We start from the raw sequence: 15,761 nt of genomic DNA, 5'->3' as shown, positions 1-15,761 counted from the left end.
TCTAGGCTCAAGACGGTATACCATCGTCATGAAACCACCACCCTTCTCGCATGTGAATTGGTTACATGCAAATGGCGCATAGTACATCTGTCATTTCGGAAAGAAGCGAATCAGAACATGTCGACTCTTCACCGACTCGACGTCGCGGAGGCGGACTCGTTCTCGTGGAAGCGGACATCCGACCCGCTTGCAGTAGCATGAAGCCGTTGCTAGCCTTTTGACAGCAAACAAGATTTCTCACCTCTGCCCTCGCTTTCTTCCCTCTCATCTCCTTTGTTCTCTCGTTTCTTCTTTCGGTATCCCGTAAGATCTAGACCTCTGGCCGTCTCCAATCCGGCATTTCCCATTGCTAATCGCGCTTGAGAACCTGTTTTTCTCGTATACGCATCCTCCAATTGCGGACGTCGCCTGGCAACTAACTTTTTCTCTCTGAAGCCGTTCACCCGGGCGCCGTTTTAACCGTGCTCGAAAAAAGCCAATCTAAATAAAAATTGGGACCGGTGCACCAATTAGAGACTTGATTGATCCATTAAACCAGAGTTGTCGCATTCAATTGCCGCTCGTAAAAATTGAGAGTCACAAGGCGCTGGCGACGCGTCATACAGGGCTGAAGATGTTTTGCATCGATGACGGTGAGAGCTCAAGATCCAGATTGTTCGCCAATGCTTAGAGTGAAAGAGAGTTTTTAGTGAGCTTTCTATTTTGTTCCTACCCCCTTGAGCTTCGATGCAAGCTCTTCTGGGGGTGGCGATGGTTTCGGTATAGCCAATGGTGTTTGGCGTAACTCTTCCGAACCAGGCATCAGGGTCCAGGCACCAATCGCACTAAGAAAACTGCTAGAGGCGGATGCCCACGCTTTGAATTTCCTCTGTTTCTCAGCTCTGATTTGTGCTGTGAATAACACGACATGCCCTATCGCGTCTATAAAACGCGGTCGGGCGCGACTGAACCAGTTTTACGGAATCGCCAATTGACATGGGTTATTTGTCCCCTGAGCTTATCTTGATATGATGTCATTTTTTCATGACCAGGTGGTAGGTGCATTGCTTGGCATTACATCCTTGCGTGATAAGGTTTTTCATGGTTTTTGCAAGATATAGGGTAATTCAAACTCTGGGGCTTGGACACCTGACTCGAGTTTCTATACGGCACTTAACCTCGGCCTTCCGCGGGCAACGGCAAACATGCTGATCAATGCTTGTTACATCATGAAGGGAGTATGAATATTCTTCATTTGTCGACTTGCAATGCAAATATATTTAACTACCAAAGTCCCTAAACCTTCAAATGATCATGGTCGTTTATTGAACGGTTTACGATAAAGCTTATTTGCATTAATCACCCAGGTGAGAACATTGAATAGCAGAACTGTAGCAACGCGAAATATTCGGATAATATGGGCTTCCTGAGCTATAACTGCAAAGCTAAATGGAAAGCTTGACTTATGTCGAATAGCTGTTGACTAGTTAGGTAGGTTGAGACTTCCAATGAATCCCAATCAATTAATTGTACAAATCCGTATGATCACGCTTGATCGCATCAGCACCCTTCTCAGCCACCATATAAACCGAATTCTGGATACGACAGTCTGGAATAATAGGAATGACAGAAGCATCAATAACACGAAGATTCTTGATCCCATGCACCTGAAGACTAGGGTTTACCACGCCCTGTTCAATGCTCTTGGCGAGACGAGCAGTTCCACAAGGATGGAATGAAGTCTGTGAACGGTCCAAAACTGTCCTCTTCATAGCCTCATCGTCATGCAATGGCATATCCCAAGGGTACTCATCCTCAACTATATCCTTAAACCCTTCCCCGTTCTTGAGCACATCATAAGAGAACCTGATTCCCTCTCGTATAGCGATGATGTCAAGGTCGTTGTTGAAGTAATTCAGGTTAATGTTGGCTTGTTGCAAGGGATCACCACTATTGAGAGTAACTTCACCACCCTCGGAAACAGGGCGGACGAGGTCGACCATGACGGTCATATAGCTTCCCTTGTTAGGATGCGGGAAGTGCCACTGGAACGCACTACCGAAGAGCGGAATAAAGTCAAGCTCGAAATGAGGCTGACCATATGGACAGAATGGGTCAAGGCCACCATTAGCAGCCTTTGCTGCGCGATATTCAGGAGACTTTTCGAGGTATGAATCAATTCTGGGGAAACCAATCATCTCGAGAAAAGGTGATCCCATGGGTCCGGCATGACCATTGGCGTAAGCTGACATGACCTTGTCTTGAAGAGCGCCCTTGCGCAGGACATGATTGTCCATGGAGTAACTGTCCTTGATCTTGAGGACGAAAGGAACACCTGGATGATCCAAAAGATGCTGGCCGACATGGGGTGAGTCCACGAGCAAAGGGATGTTATGTTTGGCTAACTCGGCCTTAGGTCCAATGCCACTGAGCATAAGGAGCTTCGGGGTCTCAAACACGCCCTGGGATACGATGACCTCGCGTGTAGCATAAAGGTCGATCTCCTCCCCAGAGGCTGTGATAACGGTCACGCCTTTGGCAGTACGATCTGCGTGATCGATTATAAGGCTCTTTGAATGAACTTCAGGAAAGACGGTGATGTTAGGCTTATCCGCGACCGCAAGAAAGCTTCCTGATCGTCTGCCCTTGTATATCGTGTTGACGCTATGGACCAAGCCACGCATTGTCCCATCAAAGATATTCTCAGAAACAGGCTCGCCAGTAGATTTCCAAGCTTTGGTGAGAAGGTCTCGGAATGGTTTCATCTCTGGGATAAGCTCTGCGTGGGCAATGGGAATTGGCCCTCCTGCACCAATCTTCTTAAGTTCCGGGGGATACAATCCAGCATCGTCATGATAAGTCACACTCTTTCTCAGATAAGGAACAAGCGGTTCCCAAGTCCATTCTTTTCCGCCATATTCCTCCCACATATCAAAGGTTCCCTTAGAGCCAGGCACCCACGAGAAATAATTCAGTGACGAACTGCCGCCAAGGGCTTTACCGCGAGTATTCGGCTTCTCGATGCGTTCATAATCATCACGCTTGATCATGGTTGTTTTATAGGCCCAGTCGTATTTACTTCCTCGGATGTCCATGGCGAGTCCAGGCGTACGGATCTCCTCGTTGTCTTTGGAGGTTCCGATGCCTGCTTCGATGACGAGGATTCGGGCATTGGGATTCTCGGCGAGGCGGGCGGCGACAATGTTGCCGGCTGTACCGCCTCCGACGACGATGAAGTCGAAATAGGCACCGTTCTTGACAGCCATGGTTGAGTAGTGGAGATCAGGGCGTAAGAGGATATATTGAGATGTGAAGTTGTGTTGTCCTGATGTTCTAAAAACCACAAGGTGTTGGCGTCAGTTCATTTATATGCTTGCTGGTAGTCATGTTGTTCTCCGCTCTCCTTTATGTTGGCTTTGATGGATATAACAATTGATGCTGAAGACAATATACGCGATTGGCTGAATACTCTTGCCAGAACTCATCATGCCATATACAAAACGGGGCACGGAAACCTTGATGGAACTCGTATCCAATGAGTAGCTCTCTCGAATACGCTAAATTACAGCTGTCAGCCCTAGATGTGATCCCGGTCTTCCTCTCTTACCCCAACATGGGAAATGATCGTAGATAAGATACCTTCGGATCTTTCGGATCAGTTTAGCTGAAAGATGAGCAGGGAGCATTATCGTCTATTGCCTAGCTTAGAAAGACTATTTTACCAGTAACGTTATTGCATGTCTGCTTAAAGTGCGTTGCAGAAGTTGAAGAGTTTCATTGTCTCCGGAGCTTATGCACATAACATGCCAGAAGGAGTATTAATTGGTATCTCACGCGTACACATGTAATGATAATTGGCTCTCGGTGGTTTGTAAAGGAGCTGAGATCAGGGAAAGTCAAGCCACAACTTCACAAGCATGGCCAATGACGAACAGAAAAGCAAGTTTATAGTTGAAAGCTCAACCAGACTTTGACTATCACTAAGATGGAGGAACTAAAAGCTTCCTGTAGCCCTGATGAGTTTCTGGTAACATGATGTAAATGCTTTCTGATCATGTCTGCTATGTCGTCGGCCATGCTAGTAGATGTTTGAACCTAAGTACTAAAGACAATAACAAGCATATCGAGAGCATATAAACTACCTGACATTTCTGTCATAATTATGCTTATAACTCTCTACTGAAAATCATTCGACTTATGAGTAGAAAGCGATACGATGAACCTTTTAGCCTTCGCAGCTGAACATCATCTTTCCGTGGTACTCTCGGCAATTGAAGTCCTGTTGGCGAAGCCAACCTAATGCCTTCCATGTCCCATAATATCACGGGGTTACTTGAACTAATGTAAGTCTATAGACTAATTATCCATCTGGAAATAATTACCAGCTATCACCGGATTCTGAATACCGGGCCCGCTAACTACTGCCTTGGGTAAGACTACTTGATCAACAAGACGGGTAAGACACAGAACATCCCAGAAGTCGTTAGCCAATTCTTGAATCTCTTTATCTGTAGAAGCTAGATAAATTTGCTACGTGATGAGGATATGATAGACAGAATGAGACGCTGGCTATTGGCAAAAAGAACTACTTACCTGGCGCTTCTTATCAGGATCCTGATAATATCTACATTGAGGCTGACGTTGGCTAATACTGATCAATCAACACTGGCTCATCCCTAAACCGTGCGGGGGTTTGTATATTATAGTTCTGTGGCTATATATGCAGTGACAAAGCGAGAACATAAATATCACACGATGCTCAAAAAGGAGTCTAAGATTTTCAACAATCCTTCCGTATCATAACTACCTTCATGTTGGCAATCTGGAGGGGATTCGCGAAATTATGGGCCTGTTCAATGATTGTGGACTCCAGCTTCGTCACACCATGAACGCGTACGGCGAATGAGATAAAAAAATACACTAAAACCTTAATTATGACCTTCAGCATGCTCTGTTTCGGCCAGTTCATTCTCGGCGGTATTCACGGTTCAGTTTTAAGTAATAAAAATCCTAAGAGAACCTCCCAGATGAGATCGAGATGTACGAACCTCACAAACGGTTTCTCAGCTCTGAACAGTTTCGGCGCATTTCCCCAAAGTGTCAACGGCCAATTTCAGGGTTTTCGTTGAAAAGCCATGAAAATCTCATCCTTTTGATCATACGCTCTTCTTAGCCGTGACAGAGGTTTGCGAGAAGATCATTGGTTGAGTAGTGCTACCAAATCCGGTCAAGGTAGCCTTTCAGGGGTTTAAGAATACAGAATGTCTTGTCAAGGAAGCGCTCTAGCAACGTGTTGATGCATTAGTCTTTAGGCCTCGCAGTAGGGATCCTTTAATCGGAAGGAGCTTGATCTTGCATGGGGTGAAGTAGCTATTGTCGGAGCAACCCTCATTTATAGCTAATGTTGCGAATCTGCAGATCCCTTGCACAAGCTCCACCATGCCTGAGCATTCTCAGCTTTCTTCTGTCAAAGTCTCGTGCCCAACCAGGGTCATATGAATGTGTTACTAGTCATATATTGAGGGAGCTGAGGTCCTTTGAAGCCGATCAACGGCGTTTCTCATTCCATAACTAACTGAAGCATCGGGATTCCTATCGACTCCAAATAAGCCCCATAAATAGACACGAAGACCAAGCTTGGGGGTCAAAACCACTAGAGTCCAGATGAAATTGTCCAGGTGCCTTCACTGCCCAGATATTGTCGACAATAGGATATCAGGGGTAAATTTCTCCTCAAACAAGTTTTGTTCACCGCCACTTGTTCGGTATAACATCTCCAGCAGGCATCTTTCCACGGCATAACGAACTCCGCCACTCAAAGATGCAATAACTGCCGTCATGTTTCGAACATAGTCCGAATCCAATCCTGGCCCTTCCGATGCGATGAAGTGAATGAAAAGAACATTGTTCAAATTTTCGAGAGAGCCATGCCAGGACGGCTTATTTGCCTCAAGAAAAAAGTCGAGCAGATCCAAGGTATTCGGGTTTTGTAAGCCCCAGACCCCATCTTGGTACATTCCTGTGTCGGTTTGGGAACCAAACAGAGACTGCTGTAAGAGCACACAGATGAATAGCAAACAGGCAAGTCGCATGAATTCCAGATCGCTACAGAGCTCTGGGCGGCCAGCGTCCAGTTCGTGGTCCTGACGGTGAGCCTTCAATAGCAAGATGGCTTCATGGAACGCCGAGTATTGCACCGTAGTGTTTCTCAGAAGGTTCGTTCGGAATGTGCCCATGTCTTGGATGAACGAAAGGAGCCATAGGCTGCGGACCTTTCGCAAGTTACTTCCATTGCTCAGGACGGGATGTAATGGGAGCTCCGAAGCATGGATTAGTAGTTCTTGGATCTGATTGGAACAATCGAACCAAGTCGGCCTTGCCATCAATGAAACCCTGGGGATATCAGCACCTCAACAAAAGAAGGGAGAAATGAGAGGCCCACAGGAAGGTCGTTAGCTCAAGCCTCCAGTTACTGCTGAGTGCCGCTATACCGCCGCGAGCCTCGACGAGATTCATCAGACCCTTGTGATGGATGATCCACTCGGTCTCGGTTCCCCAGTACCTCTAAACCTCCTGCTATCAGTATTTCGGATTAAAATCAGGAACTGGCGACTCAACATACCTCGTAAGTCAGAAGACGTAGGATAGCAGCCAAAATATCCTCTGACACTGCACGCTCCGGGTCTTGCATCCAGAGCTGAACGATCTTCACCGCCTTGCTCTTAAACTCTAGTGCCATTTCTGATTGACTGAAACCTTGCATCCAAGAGAGATGTGCAGCTGAAAGCGCCATAAGTGCATTGAACGATGCCGGATTGGATAGGTCAAGGGGTAACCATACGTCACGCATAGGATTGAAGGCCCCATCGGAAGGCGCTTCAAACATCATAGCGGCGTGGGCGCTAAACCCTGTTGAGGATAAGTAGTTGTTTGTTTTGTTGGATTGATGAGACTCACAGTGATGAAGAAGCTTGTGATGTTGAATTAATAGCTTCACGGGCAGTTGTTCGAAAGGGTCAAGCCTGCTGGACCCCAACGCCAGATTCACCCCTGAAAGTATCTGATGCGGAATGCCTTCCAGACCTGATTGACGTTCGTCGTTAGGTATCGTCGCCTTGTCAGAAGAGGCACTAAGGTTCATTACTGAGCTGGAGGACTCGGAGTTCTCATCAGACATTGTTGATTGCGTCGTCGGAGTGGGCAACAGCGTATGCTGTGTCCGCTTCTGTCGTCTTTGCTTCTCTTCGTTGATCGTATGTCGTCTGTTCTTCCAATGCTCTCGCATAGCATGGCTTCGAAGTTCTCTTTTATTGCTTTCATTTTGAACGAAAGCGAACTCTTTTTGCGGAAGGTTGTCATCGCTGGTATTCTGTGATGAATTGGAGTTAGTCGCCATGATCCTTAATGCCTGATAGCTGAATCATACAATTGACCACCAGAATACGCTTCATTACCGTGAACAGAACCGTATCTTATAACTAATAACACTGAGAAGTTTCAAGCGAAATGAATCCATATTTTTTCTACGTCATCCGGTGATGCCGACTCTTGTTGTTCATGTTTAAGCTCAATGAGGCTCTGAGATAACATGGACATTAAGTCCCGGCGTTCGGTGTTCGGATTTGGTGTGTTCTTGTGTCTTCTAGAAGGGGATTATAGTATTACCGGTCCGGATCAATCATCGTCGGGCTTTTTTCGGACTCAGTTACTAGGCCTAAAGTGCAATAGCTGGAATCCCAAGACCGGGCCGGGATCTAACAGCACATGTCAGAAATATTTCAAATTGTTAAGGATACTCATTGGCTAGTTATGTATGACTATGGTAGTGTAATATGAGTATCTGAAGCAGAGGTTACTGAAGATTGTTGGGCATACTGTGCCTTACTGAACGTCGATGGAGAGGGCGCTGAAAGGTCGTGAACTTTGAAGAAATTGAGCATGGAGAGTGAGTTTGTAGACATGTACCATAGATGGCATTGATTAGTAAACTAACAAACAGAACGAGTTTCAGGAAATATCCCTGTTTCGATTTTTCGTATATATATGTTGTACTGCCTTATGTAAGTCAATAATACCTGAACTCTATTGAATATGTACAAACACCATTTAATTTCCTCCTAGTCTGCCATAGGAAGGACTTCTCTTCCATTATGAGGCTCTTGACATCCTGTAATGATACCCTTTAAAGTGCAGTCTCTTTCTTTAGTATAGAGGGTAAAAGAGGGGACTAACCCTTTAAGAGGATCTAACATAACGACATAATGCTCGAACATCAAGCAAAGTAATCTGAGAACACAGCTTGATCTAAAGACCTGATCCATGTTGCACCGCTTACACAGCATAAGTGCCACCCTGTGCGGTACAATGGATTGTTAATACAAGCTAATATGTCAAGCGATGACCATGTCGTTGTGGAGGTTGACTACCACAACATTGACAACCCTGCAGTTAACTCACCGCTGAAATTCTTTTCCGAGCTGAGCATCGACTTCAATGAATATTATGGCCCTCCCACTAGATAGGTGGCCTATGGACCATCGTAGCTTTCTGTTGCGGTTAGGGATAAGGGAATTGTTGATGGTATTGTTCAGCTGGTCGGCTGTCCCACGTGGCGTTTACTACGTTGCTTGTATTGCTGGATACTGTTTGAATAGTCGCACCCCTGTCGCAGCCTGGCATGACTGGACTTTGAGGCAGTTAGTGCTTCAGGTGGTCCAGTTTCCAGACCCAAGAATCAGGTCAAGATTGGGAACTAAAAGCCTAAAGCCTATGCACGATTGGGAAATGATGAATACTAGGCTCCGGATCTATAATTGACTATGAATCTATTAAATCTATGATTAAAAATGCACACATGAAATGAAAGTTAAATAAATGATATGAGCATGATCAGTGGCCTCATAATCCGGTAACGTACACATTCCCTTTAAGATGAACCCAGGGAAGCAAGGGGATATCTAGTTCTTGCCCTTATAAGCAAAGCAAATCTTCATATAGTCCACAACAGTCTTGGAAAGGAACTTCTCAAGATATGAAGCATCAACTGTTCCAACAAGTTGCGCCGCCATCTTCATAACAGCCTCTGGCAAATCGAGAGCCTTGAGGAGCTGAGGGTAATCAGTGAACGACCCATGAACAGTACCCTTGATAGCAATCTCCTTCTTAGGTCCTCGAAGCTTGGCGTAGAACTTCTTCCAGGTAGTGTCCTCCGCGCTGTGGTTAGGACGGCCGATGAGAAAGAATGGCTTGTCCAGGCCTTTGCTGAGAGCTGGCTCGAAGATCTGGCCATCCATGTCCATACCGCCGCGGATTCGGTTGTCTGATAAGATTGCTACCGCTGAGCTGGCACCGCCGAGGGAGTGGCCGAGAGCAACGATCTTCTTGTTGTCGATTGAGCCTGGAAGACCCTTGAAGACCCTCTTTTGGAAAGTAGGACGTTGAAGTTCTGAGATGGTGAAGGAGATATCTTTTGCCTTGACCTTTGAAGAGTTAGTAAATTCTTCGAGTGATTTGAGACGATAGAGGTGTACATACCGAACTAAGCTGCTGATTAGATTTAGTATCATCAGGGATGTTCCCTCCCTGGATAATCTTTCCATCCGGGAACTCGACAACAGGAGGATCATAAGGATGATCAATCAGAACCACGACATTTCCATAACTAGCCAGCGACCGAGCCATGAGGCTGTACATCAATCTGGAATTGCCGGCGCCAGGCGAGAAGACAGCAACAGGGAACGACTTTTTCTCGCTTTCACATCCTTTCTGAGGAACTGGAGTTTTGCAGACTTGGAACTCAAGAGCTGCAAAGGTATCATTCGATAGACCCAACTGCTCTGCCTGTTGTCCATATGCCTTGGCTGTAGCAGGCGGCATATATGGAACGACCTTGTTTGAGCAAGAAGCTGAGTCGACGGGCCAGAAGATCGAGGCCAGGACTTGTCGATGACCTTTCTTGGGGTCATAGGGGTCGATGCGGCTTTTGTCGGTCATGCCTTCGATGCGAAGGGCAGTGCCGTATGGACCGCTTGGCTTGGGGAGGAGGATGGCATTTCCGGCTCCAACGAGGGAGAGGAAGAGAAGAGAGAACTGCATAGTGAAGCTGTCAAGTAAATAAATTAGTTTCTAGTGAATGAAAGAAGGTCAAGTGAATCTGGATGGTCGATGAGGTTGAATGATGGTGAGAGATATTGTAATGAGAGGGAAAGAAAAGGCATCTTATATTCCGATAAAGAGATAGTCATCATGAAGTAGCATCGAAGTTTTCGTACTATTCTTTAAACTAATGTTAAAGCTCGCAGGATTCATTACGTTGTCGGTAAGGCTTGAACCCAAAGTCGTGGATCTTCCATAATCATTCCAGAAACACAGCCTCTACCCATACTCAATAAAGTTAAGTTCAAGCGAACTGGCATTTCTCTTCCCCAAAAGCCCCATTTGCCAAGAACCGTTTTCCTCCAAACTGTACTTGCTGACGAAGTTGAAATTCAGCTCGCCCTAAATCTCAGCATATGATTGGCTCAAAGCTTCCTCACGACATTAGCGTCGCTCAATTGTTTCCAAAAAGGGTATCGCGACATGCCAAGCTCATCTCGCTCAATTGATACTATTTTGAGTATAAACCCAGCCTCTCCCCTTGTCGAGTCACCGTCCTTCACATCACCACGCGACAAGGAAGGTTGTGAAAATGCCGGTTGGACCATTCGATAGACGCAAGAAACGATCGCGGTGCCTTGCATGTGCTGCAAGCCATCTCAAGGTAAGTACTGAGAAAATTCGTCATCGTACATGGCTGATCCTTGTGACATAGTGTTCTGGAAGTGTTCCGTGCAGTAATTGTCTGAGAAGGAGGGTTGAGTGTGCTTTTGAGAAGCAGAAGGCCAAGCAGATTTGGATCAATCAGGATGAGTCTGGCAAAAAGATGGTTACTAGGGTTTCAGCTGGTACCTGCAAAAGCCAGTCTCCCCGGCTGGATATGAACCCTACAGGTGATCAGATCTACTATCTTTCTCACTATTTTGACACGTTTTCGAGGCGGAACAACTGCAATCCCAAGACGGACATCTTCACTGATGTTATAAGCTTGATGAAAGATCAAGCGTTGGGGACATTCCTTCACGATGCTGTTCTTTCACTTGGCGCTATGCAAGCAGTCAAGCTCAATGCATCAGAAGGCATAGAGTCAAGCAAGACTTACAACTTGGCTGTGCACCACTACTCAAAGTCTGTGTTCGGCTTGAGACAGGCTCTTGAGAAGTTTGATCAAGAACCCAGCGCCCGGCATCGCATTTTATGGACTACCCACCTACTTGGTCTTTTTGAAGTGAGCACTTCTTGAAATTGTCATTTATACCGTCGGCTGATGTTTGAAGCTTATGACCGATGCAACTGGAGAAGGATGGATACAGCATCTCGTCCACGGCACTTCCAAAGCCCTTGTTGCTGCTGGCCCAAAATCATGCCTATCAGGTCATGGACAACGCTTCTTCACCGAAATACGAATCTTTGAAGTCTGTCGAGCTATAATATTTAACGAGTCTACGTTCCTCGCAAAATCAGACTGGAGGTGTCTCACACAGCAGATGCGGGCCAAGGAGCAAGGCAACAGTGATCCTTTGGATGAACTCTTGGATATCATCGTCTCATGCTCAACACTTCGTGTTCGGTAAGTACTTCCTACTGCCAGGGGACATGTTTTCTAATTATTTCATCTCAGAGCAAAGAACCTTATCTACTACTCGGATACAGATACTATTGATCTCCCAAAACATCTCGACGACGCTTTTGATGTTGCTCAAGAAGGCTTCCATCTGAGACAAGCTCTCATCGACTGGGAAGCCAAAGACCAGCCTCTAAAACAACAGACTGCTGAGAATGCGACTGGGAATTTCTCATCTTTGACAAAAGCGTTCTCCGCAGCAACAAGTATCTACCTCTCCGGAGTTTTCGACTACGAGATACCATATTGGCAGGACATGGGGATCGTGGCACCCAACTTGAGCGAAGAGGAGATACAAATGCATGTCATCAACATTCTGACTCATAGCAATACTGTTTTGTATAATTCTTCTATTTCACCGTTGCTGGTACTTTTTCCGCTCAGAGTTGCTGGTGCACGGTCTTGGCAGAGTTGGCAGCAGGATTGTATCATGCAGAATCTGTTGGTGGTTGAGAGGACGTTTCCTGTGGCTTCTGCTTTTAGGGCTGACTTGATGGGGGTATGGGCTCGGATGAGCCCCCCGGTATAGAGCAAAGGACTTTAATCGCCTTAATATAATCTTCGATAATAAACCGCAATCTATAAAAAGGTCTCTCCACCATTATTACACTTTTGCGAAAATATGCCTCAGACGATCTCCTGCCTAGTCTAGTTCTATCATCTACCGGGGATAATGATCTTGGCAGCTGACAATCGTCCTACATGACTAACTACATAGTACATCTCATCAGGATTAGGCATCAATCATACAGTTTTAACTTGCGCATCATGTGATATAACCCAGCAGCAGGCAACACAACCCTTTTGAATGAGGCCATCCATCATGCGACAGGCAAACAACACAGCCACAGACGTATCTAGAGTTGTTTCTTGCATCCAGCGTTACATTACATCTGCAAGATCTCTAGATCAAGGCCCTACAATATGCCTGTCCAGATATTTCCCATTGAATAATCCAACCATAGTTTCGTAAAGATTAGCATGATATAATTGTACATCGATTTTCCTTGGTCCCCGTCACGGCCCGCTCAAAAAAGGTCTCTGATCATCCCCCGGTCTAGGGTGGATCAGCAGACACGTCACACTGCTCACCCTGTCTTTCGTTGCAGAACCAATTAGTTCGATGCCCCGGATTTCTACAGGGCCTGTGACATGCATGCCATGGCGTCATGCCGTCCCTGGGGCCTGTTTTATCTTGCAAATTATCCGCTGCTATCAAGCTCTAGCTTATCTGCATTTTCTTAAGAAGAGGCTTGTACCTGAGCGATATTTGTGAAGTGCAACTGAGATTTGGCATTTTTATTGTGAGCAAAATGCCGAAGAAAGCTCCTTCGTTGAGGTCGTCTACAAGACCGAAACCTCAGCCTGCACCAGCGCCTGCGCCGAAAAGACCTCCTCTCAGAACACCAAGCGCATCTTACTCCCGACCCCCGCCAAGTCACCCGTCACCAACGTTAAAGAATGAGGGACCTTTGAAACCTCCACCGGGTGCGGGCGCTTCACAAAGATCAAGATCTTATGAAGCTGAAAGTAGGCGACCACGATATCCTCCTTCATCGAGCCCAAGACAATCCTATTATGAGCGACCAAGGCGCCGGGACTCAGGCTTCAGATCTGTGTCGCCTCAAGAGAGACCGCCTCCGCCTGCGCCTGTGCAACGAGCACTGCGGCGTCGTATGACGAGGGAATCTGACTGGATGTCGGAGGATGAGAGTAGGCCTACATCACGAAGGCGATCCCCTACCCCGGAACGTCGTCAAAAGCCTCGACCTCATGGATCGGAGACACCAGCATGGCCGAACTCACCAAAGCCCGCGGTCGCACGTCCGCCTATGAGGTCTTATCCGACTGATAGCTGGCGACCCGATCCAAGAAGACGTCCATCTTATGAGCCGCCCCCGTCGCCAAGACGTCCTCCTGGGGCGGGGAAGAGATCGCCCCCGTCAGCGTATAGACCAGCGCCTCATTTGGCTGCAGACATGCTACGGGGAAGACCACGATCAAGAGGAGATTCACCACTCCGTAATCATGAAACGCATGAGTCGGCGAAGGGCAGAAGGCCTAGCTATTCCAGTACAGCGAACTCACAGCCTTCTTCTCGAAGACACTCTGTCAAATCTCCAAAACAACAGGAGGCCAAACCCGCCGAGAAGCCCGCAGAGGGTGAGCCAAAGAAGAAGGGCTTTGACTTCATGAAACACTTCCCCCAGGCTGTAGCCGCTTACGCTGGTATTGAAGCGTTGGGTAAGCATGCTGACACGGCCAAAGAATGGACGGACTGGTTCATGAAGCTCCAAAAGACTCCAAAGGAAATTCATGAACTATCCGCAAAGGCGACCACAGCAAGAGACACAATCACACAGATCCAGAACACGCTGGAGGCGCGGCCAGATATCATCGAGGGAGACGATGCAAAGCCAATGCGAAAGCAGATTGATGAGGCTATCGGGAATGCGACAGCTGCACTGGACGAAATGACGAAGCTCCTGCAGGAGATTAGCAGTGATGGACTGGAGGGGACCATGTTCGGCGGTCTTGAAGAGTTTTATAACTCTTATAAATACAAGGATGAGTGGGAGGAGAAGATCAAGTTGGCTGATGGCGAGCTCGAGAAGCAATTGGCTGCTCTTAGCAAGCTCATGGTCAATATCTACTCGTAAGTCACACCCAAACGTACTTGCACGGATGCTTTTCTGACAATGATCCCAGGCGCGCTCTAATGAAGCCAGCTCCGCCAGGCTTCGACAACCCAGTACCGCCGCCAGCTCCAGGACAGTCCTCTGATTCTGCGAATGCACAAAGATCAAGCACAGCGCAACCTGGGTCCAAGTCAAGGGCCGGTTCAATAGACTTGGATCCTCCTCCCGTGGGACGATATCGGAAGTCAGTTGATGAGGATACGACGAGATCGACGCCGTCTGATGTGTTAACTGAGCCCACGATTGAGACCGCGAAGAGTGCGGCACCGGAGGACAAGCCAACGGAGGCTGAGAAAGATGCTGGCAAACCTGAGGCTCAACAGATTTACGGTGAAGCTCCTCCAGATTCTCCCAAGGGTGTGAAGCTCAAGGTTGATGATGACCTGGCCGATCTTCCAACACCATCACCCAAGGCCGAACCTGCACAACCAACAGAGGCGCCATTGAGAAAAGAAGAGCCCACAGGCATCAAGCCCGCACAAACCACCCCAGTTGAAGCTAAGCCTCCAAGACCACCAGCACCAGTAGAAGACCCCGAAGAAATCCTCCTCGACGCAGCATGGAACGGCGATATCCAAGCCTGCAACGCCGCCCTCCGCCACGCCTCCCCCTCAACCCGAGATCAAAACGGCTTCACCCCCTTGCACCTCGCCGCCGAACGCGACCACCTCGCCATAGCAATGCTTCTCCTCGACTCCTCCGCAAACACCAACGCCCGCGCCAACGGCGGCCGCACACCACTCCACCTCGCAGCACGCTACTCATCCGCCGCGTTTGTAGAACTCCTCGTCGACGATGGTCACGCAGATCCTAATGCTCGTACAACTGATGGAAGAACACCATTACACTATGCGGCGAGTGTTGCGGAGGATGGCGATGATGAGAAGAGGGAGGTTATTAGGGTATTGAGGGATTGGAAGGCGGATCCGACGATCAAGGATAATAAGGGGAGGACGGCGAGGGATGTGGCGCAGAGGAGGGATTTTTGGGATGTTTCGGCGACGTTGAGAAGGGCGGAGAAGAGGTGGGAGGAGGAGCATCATCAGAATTGGTTTCAGAGGCATGGGCTTAAGCGATGAAGGAGAATATTTGGGACGTATAGTGATGGACTTGCTTCACTAGCATCGTAGAGCAAGCTACGGCCATTTGGAGGGTGCTTTGCTATGATCAAAATGAACACTTATGTATGGGTTCACACGGCTCAAAGTAGTTGGACCATAGCTACCCACACGAGACTCGAACGATATATCATGGTATTATATAAACAGAACATATGTAAACTGAACTTGGCGCCGTTTGACATATGTGCGCAAATGAAGAAAAACGCAATTCGTTGATCCAATTTCATCCTCTTCCCAATCAAC

The 15,761-nt window shown here is 47.4% G+C and overlaps 5 protein-coding genes across 5 annotated transcripts; 2 read left to right on the top strand and 3 right to left on the bottom strand.

Annotated features, from left to right (window-relative positions):
• Positions 1-1,502: 1,502 nt before the first annotated feature.
• On the bottom strand, positions 1,503-3,245 carry BKA55DRAFT_687836 (uncharacterized protein; the record flags this gene model as incomplete). The annotated part of the gene is made up of 1 exon (XM_046199124.1): positions 1,503-3,245. The coding sequence occupies one exon, from the start codon at positions 3,243-3,245 to the stop codon at positions 1,503-1,505; it is 1,743 nt and encodes a 580-aa protein (XP_046052245.1).
• Positions 3,246-5,395: 2,150 nt separating this feature from the next.
• Positions 5,396-7,570, bottom strand: BKA55DRAFT_562720 (fungal-specific transcription factor domain-containing protein). Its single transcript, XM_046192323.1, has 5 exons — positions 7,406-7,570; positions 6,937-7,348; positions 6,602-6,888; positions 6,422-6,543; positions 5,396-6,372 (listed from the first exon to the last, which is right to left on the bottom strand). The coding sequence occupies exons 2-5, from the start codon at positions 7,262-7,264 to the stop codon at positions 5,664-5,666; spliced, it is 1,446 nt and encodes a 481-aa protein (XP_046052244.1). The 5' UTR covers positions 7,265-7,348; positions 7,406-7,570; the 3' UTR covers positions 5,396-5,663.
• A 1,366-nt stretch (positions 7,571-8,936) lies between these two features.
• Positions 8,937-10,346, bottom strand: BKA55DRAFT_662139 (Alpha/Beta hydrolase protein; the record flags this gene model as incomplete). The annotated part of the gene is made up of 2 exons (XM_046197621.1): positions 9,514-10,346; positions 8,937-9,458 (listed from the first exon to the last, which is right to left on the bottom strand). Exons 1-2 carry the CDS (start codon positions 10,072-10,074, stop codon positions 8,937-8,939), a joined length of 1,083 nt encoding a protein of 360 aa, XP_046052243.1. The 5' UTR covers positions 10,075-10,346.
• Positions 10,347-10,416: 70 nt separating this feature from the next.
• BKA55DRAFT_562715 (uncharacterized protein) lies at positions 10,417-12,318 on the top strand. Its single transcript, XM_046192322.1, has 4 exons — positions 10,417-10,738; positions 10,790-11,302; positions 11,352-11,644; positions 11,696-12,318. The coding sequence occupies exons 1-4, from the start codon at positions 10,667-10,669 to the stop codon at positions 12,225-12,227; spliced, it is 1,410 nt and encodes a 469-aa protein (XP_046052242.1). The 5' UTR covers positions 10,417-10,666; the 3' UTR covers positions 12,228-12,318.
• Positions 12,319-13,011: 693 nt separating this feature from the next.
• On the top strand, positions 13,012-15,476 carry BKA55DRAFT_592251 (uncharacterized protein; the record flags this gene model as incomplete). Its single annotated transcript, XM_046195364.1, has 3 exons — positions 13,012-13,743; positions 13,789-14,270; positions 14,408-15,476. 3 exons carry the CDS (start codon positions 13,012-13,014, stop codon positions 15,474-15,476), a joined length of 2,283 nt encoding a protein of 760 aa, XP_046052241.1.
• Positions 15,477-15,761: the final 285 nt, after the last annotated feature.

The sequence above is a fragment of the Fusarium redolens genome (genome assembly GCF_020744475.1).
Source record: "Fusarium redolens strain MPI-CAGE-AT-0023 chromosome Unknown BKA55scaffold_5, whole genome shotgun sequence".
NCBI classification, from domain to species: Eukaryota; Fungi; Ascomycota; class Sordariomycetes; order Hypocreales; family Nectriaceae; genus Fusarium; species Fusarium redolens.
The sequence above is the reverse complement of the archived record's forward strand: the minus strand, read 5'-3'. Positions and strand labels throughout refer to the sequence as shown.

Excerpts from the sequence above, each read along its gene's own strand:
- BKA55DRAFT_562720 (XM_046192323.1), bottom strand. The coding sequence starts at position 7,264 with ATGCGAGAGCATTGGAAGAACAGACGACATACGATCAACGAAGAGAAG. Across the intron at positions 6,889-6,936 it reads TCACAAGCTTCTTCATCACT|GGTTTAGCGCCCACGCCGCT; the intron begins GTGAGTCTCATC and ends TATCCTCAACAG. Across the intron at positions 6,373-6,421 it reads CTTGAGCTAACGACCTTCCT|GGTTTCATTGATGGCAAGGC; the intron begins GTGGGCCTCTCA and ends TGATATCCCCAG.
- BKA55DRAFT_562715 (XM_046192322.1), top strand. The coding sequence starts at position 10,667 with ATGCCGGTTGGACCATTCGATAGACGCAAGAAACGATCGCGGTGCCTT. Across the intron at positions 10,739-10,789 it reads GTGCTGCAAGCCATCTCAAG|TGTTCTGGAAGTGTTCCGTG; the intron begins GTAAGTACTGAG and ends CTTGTGACATAG. Across the intron at positions 11,303-11,351 it reads ACCTACTTGGTCTTTTTGAA|CTTATGACCGATGCAACTGG; the intron begins GTGAGCACTTCT and ends TGATGTTTGAAG.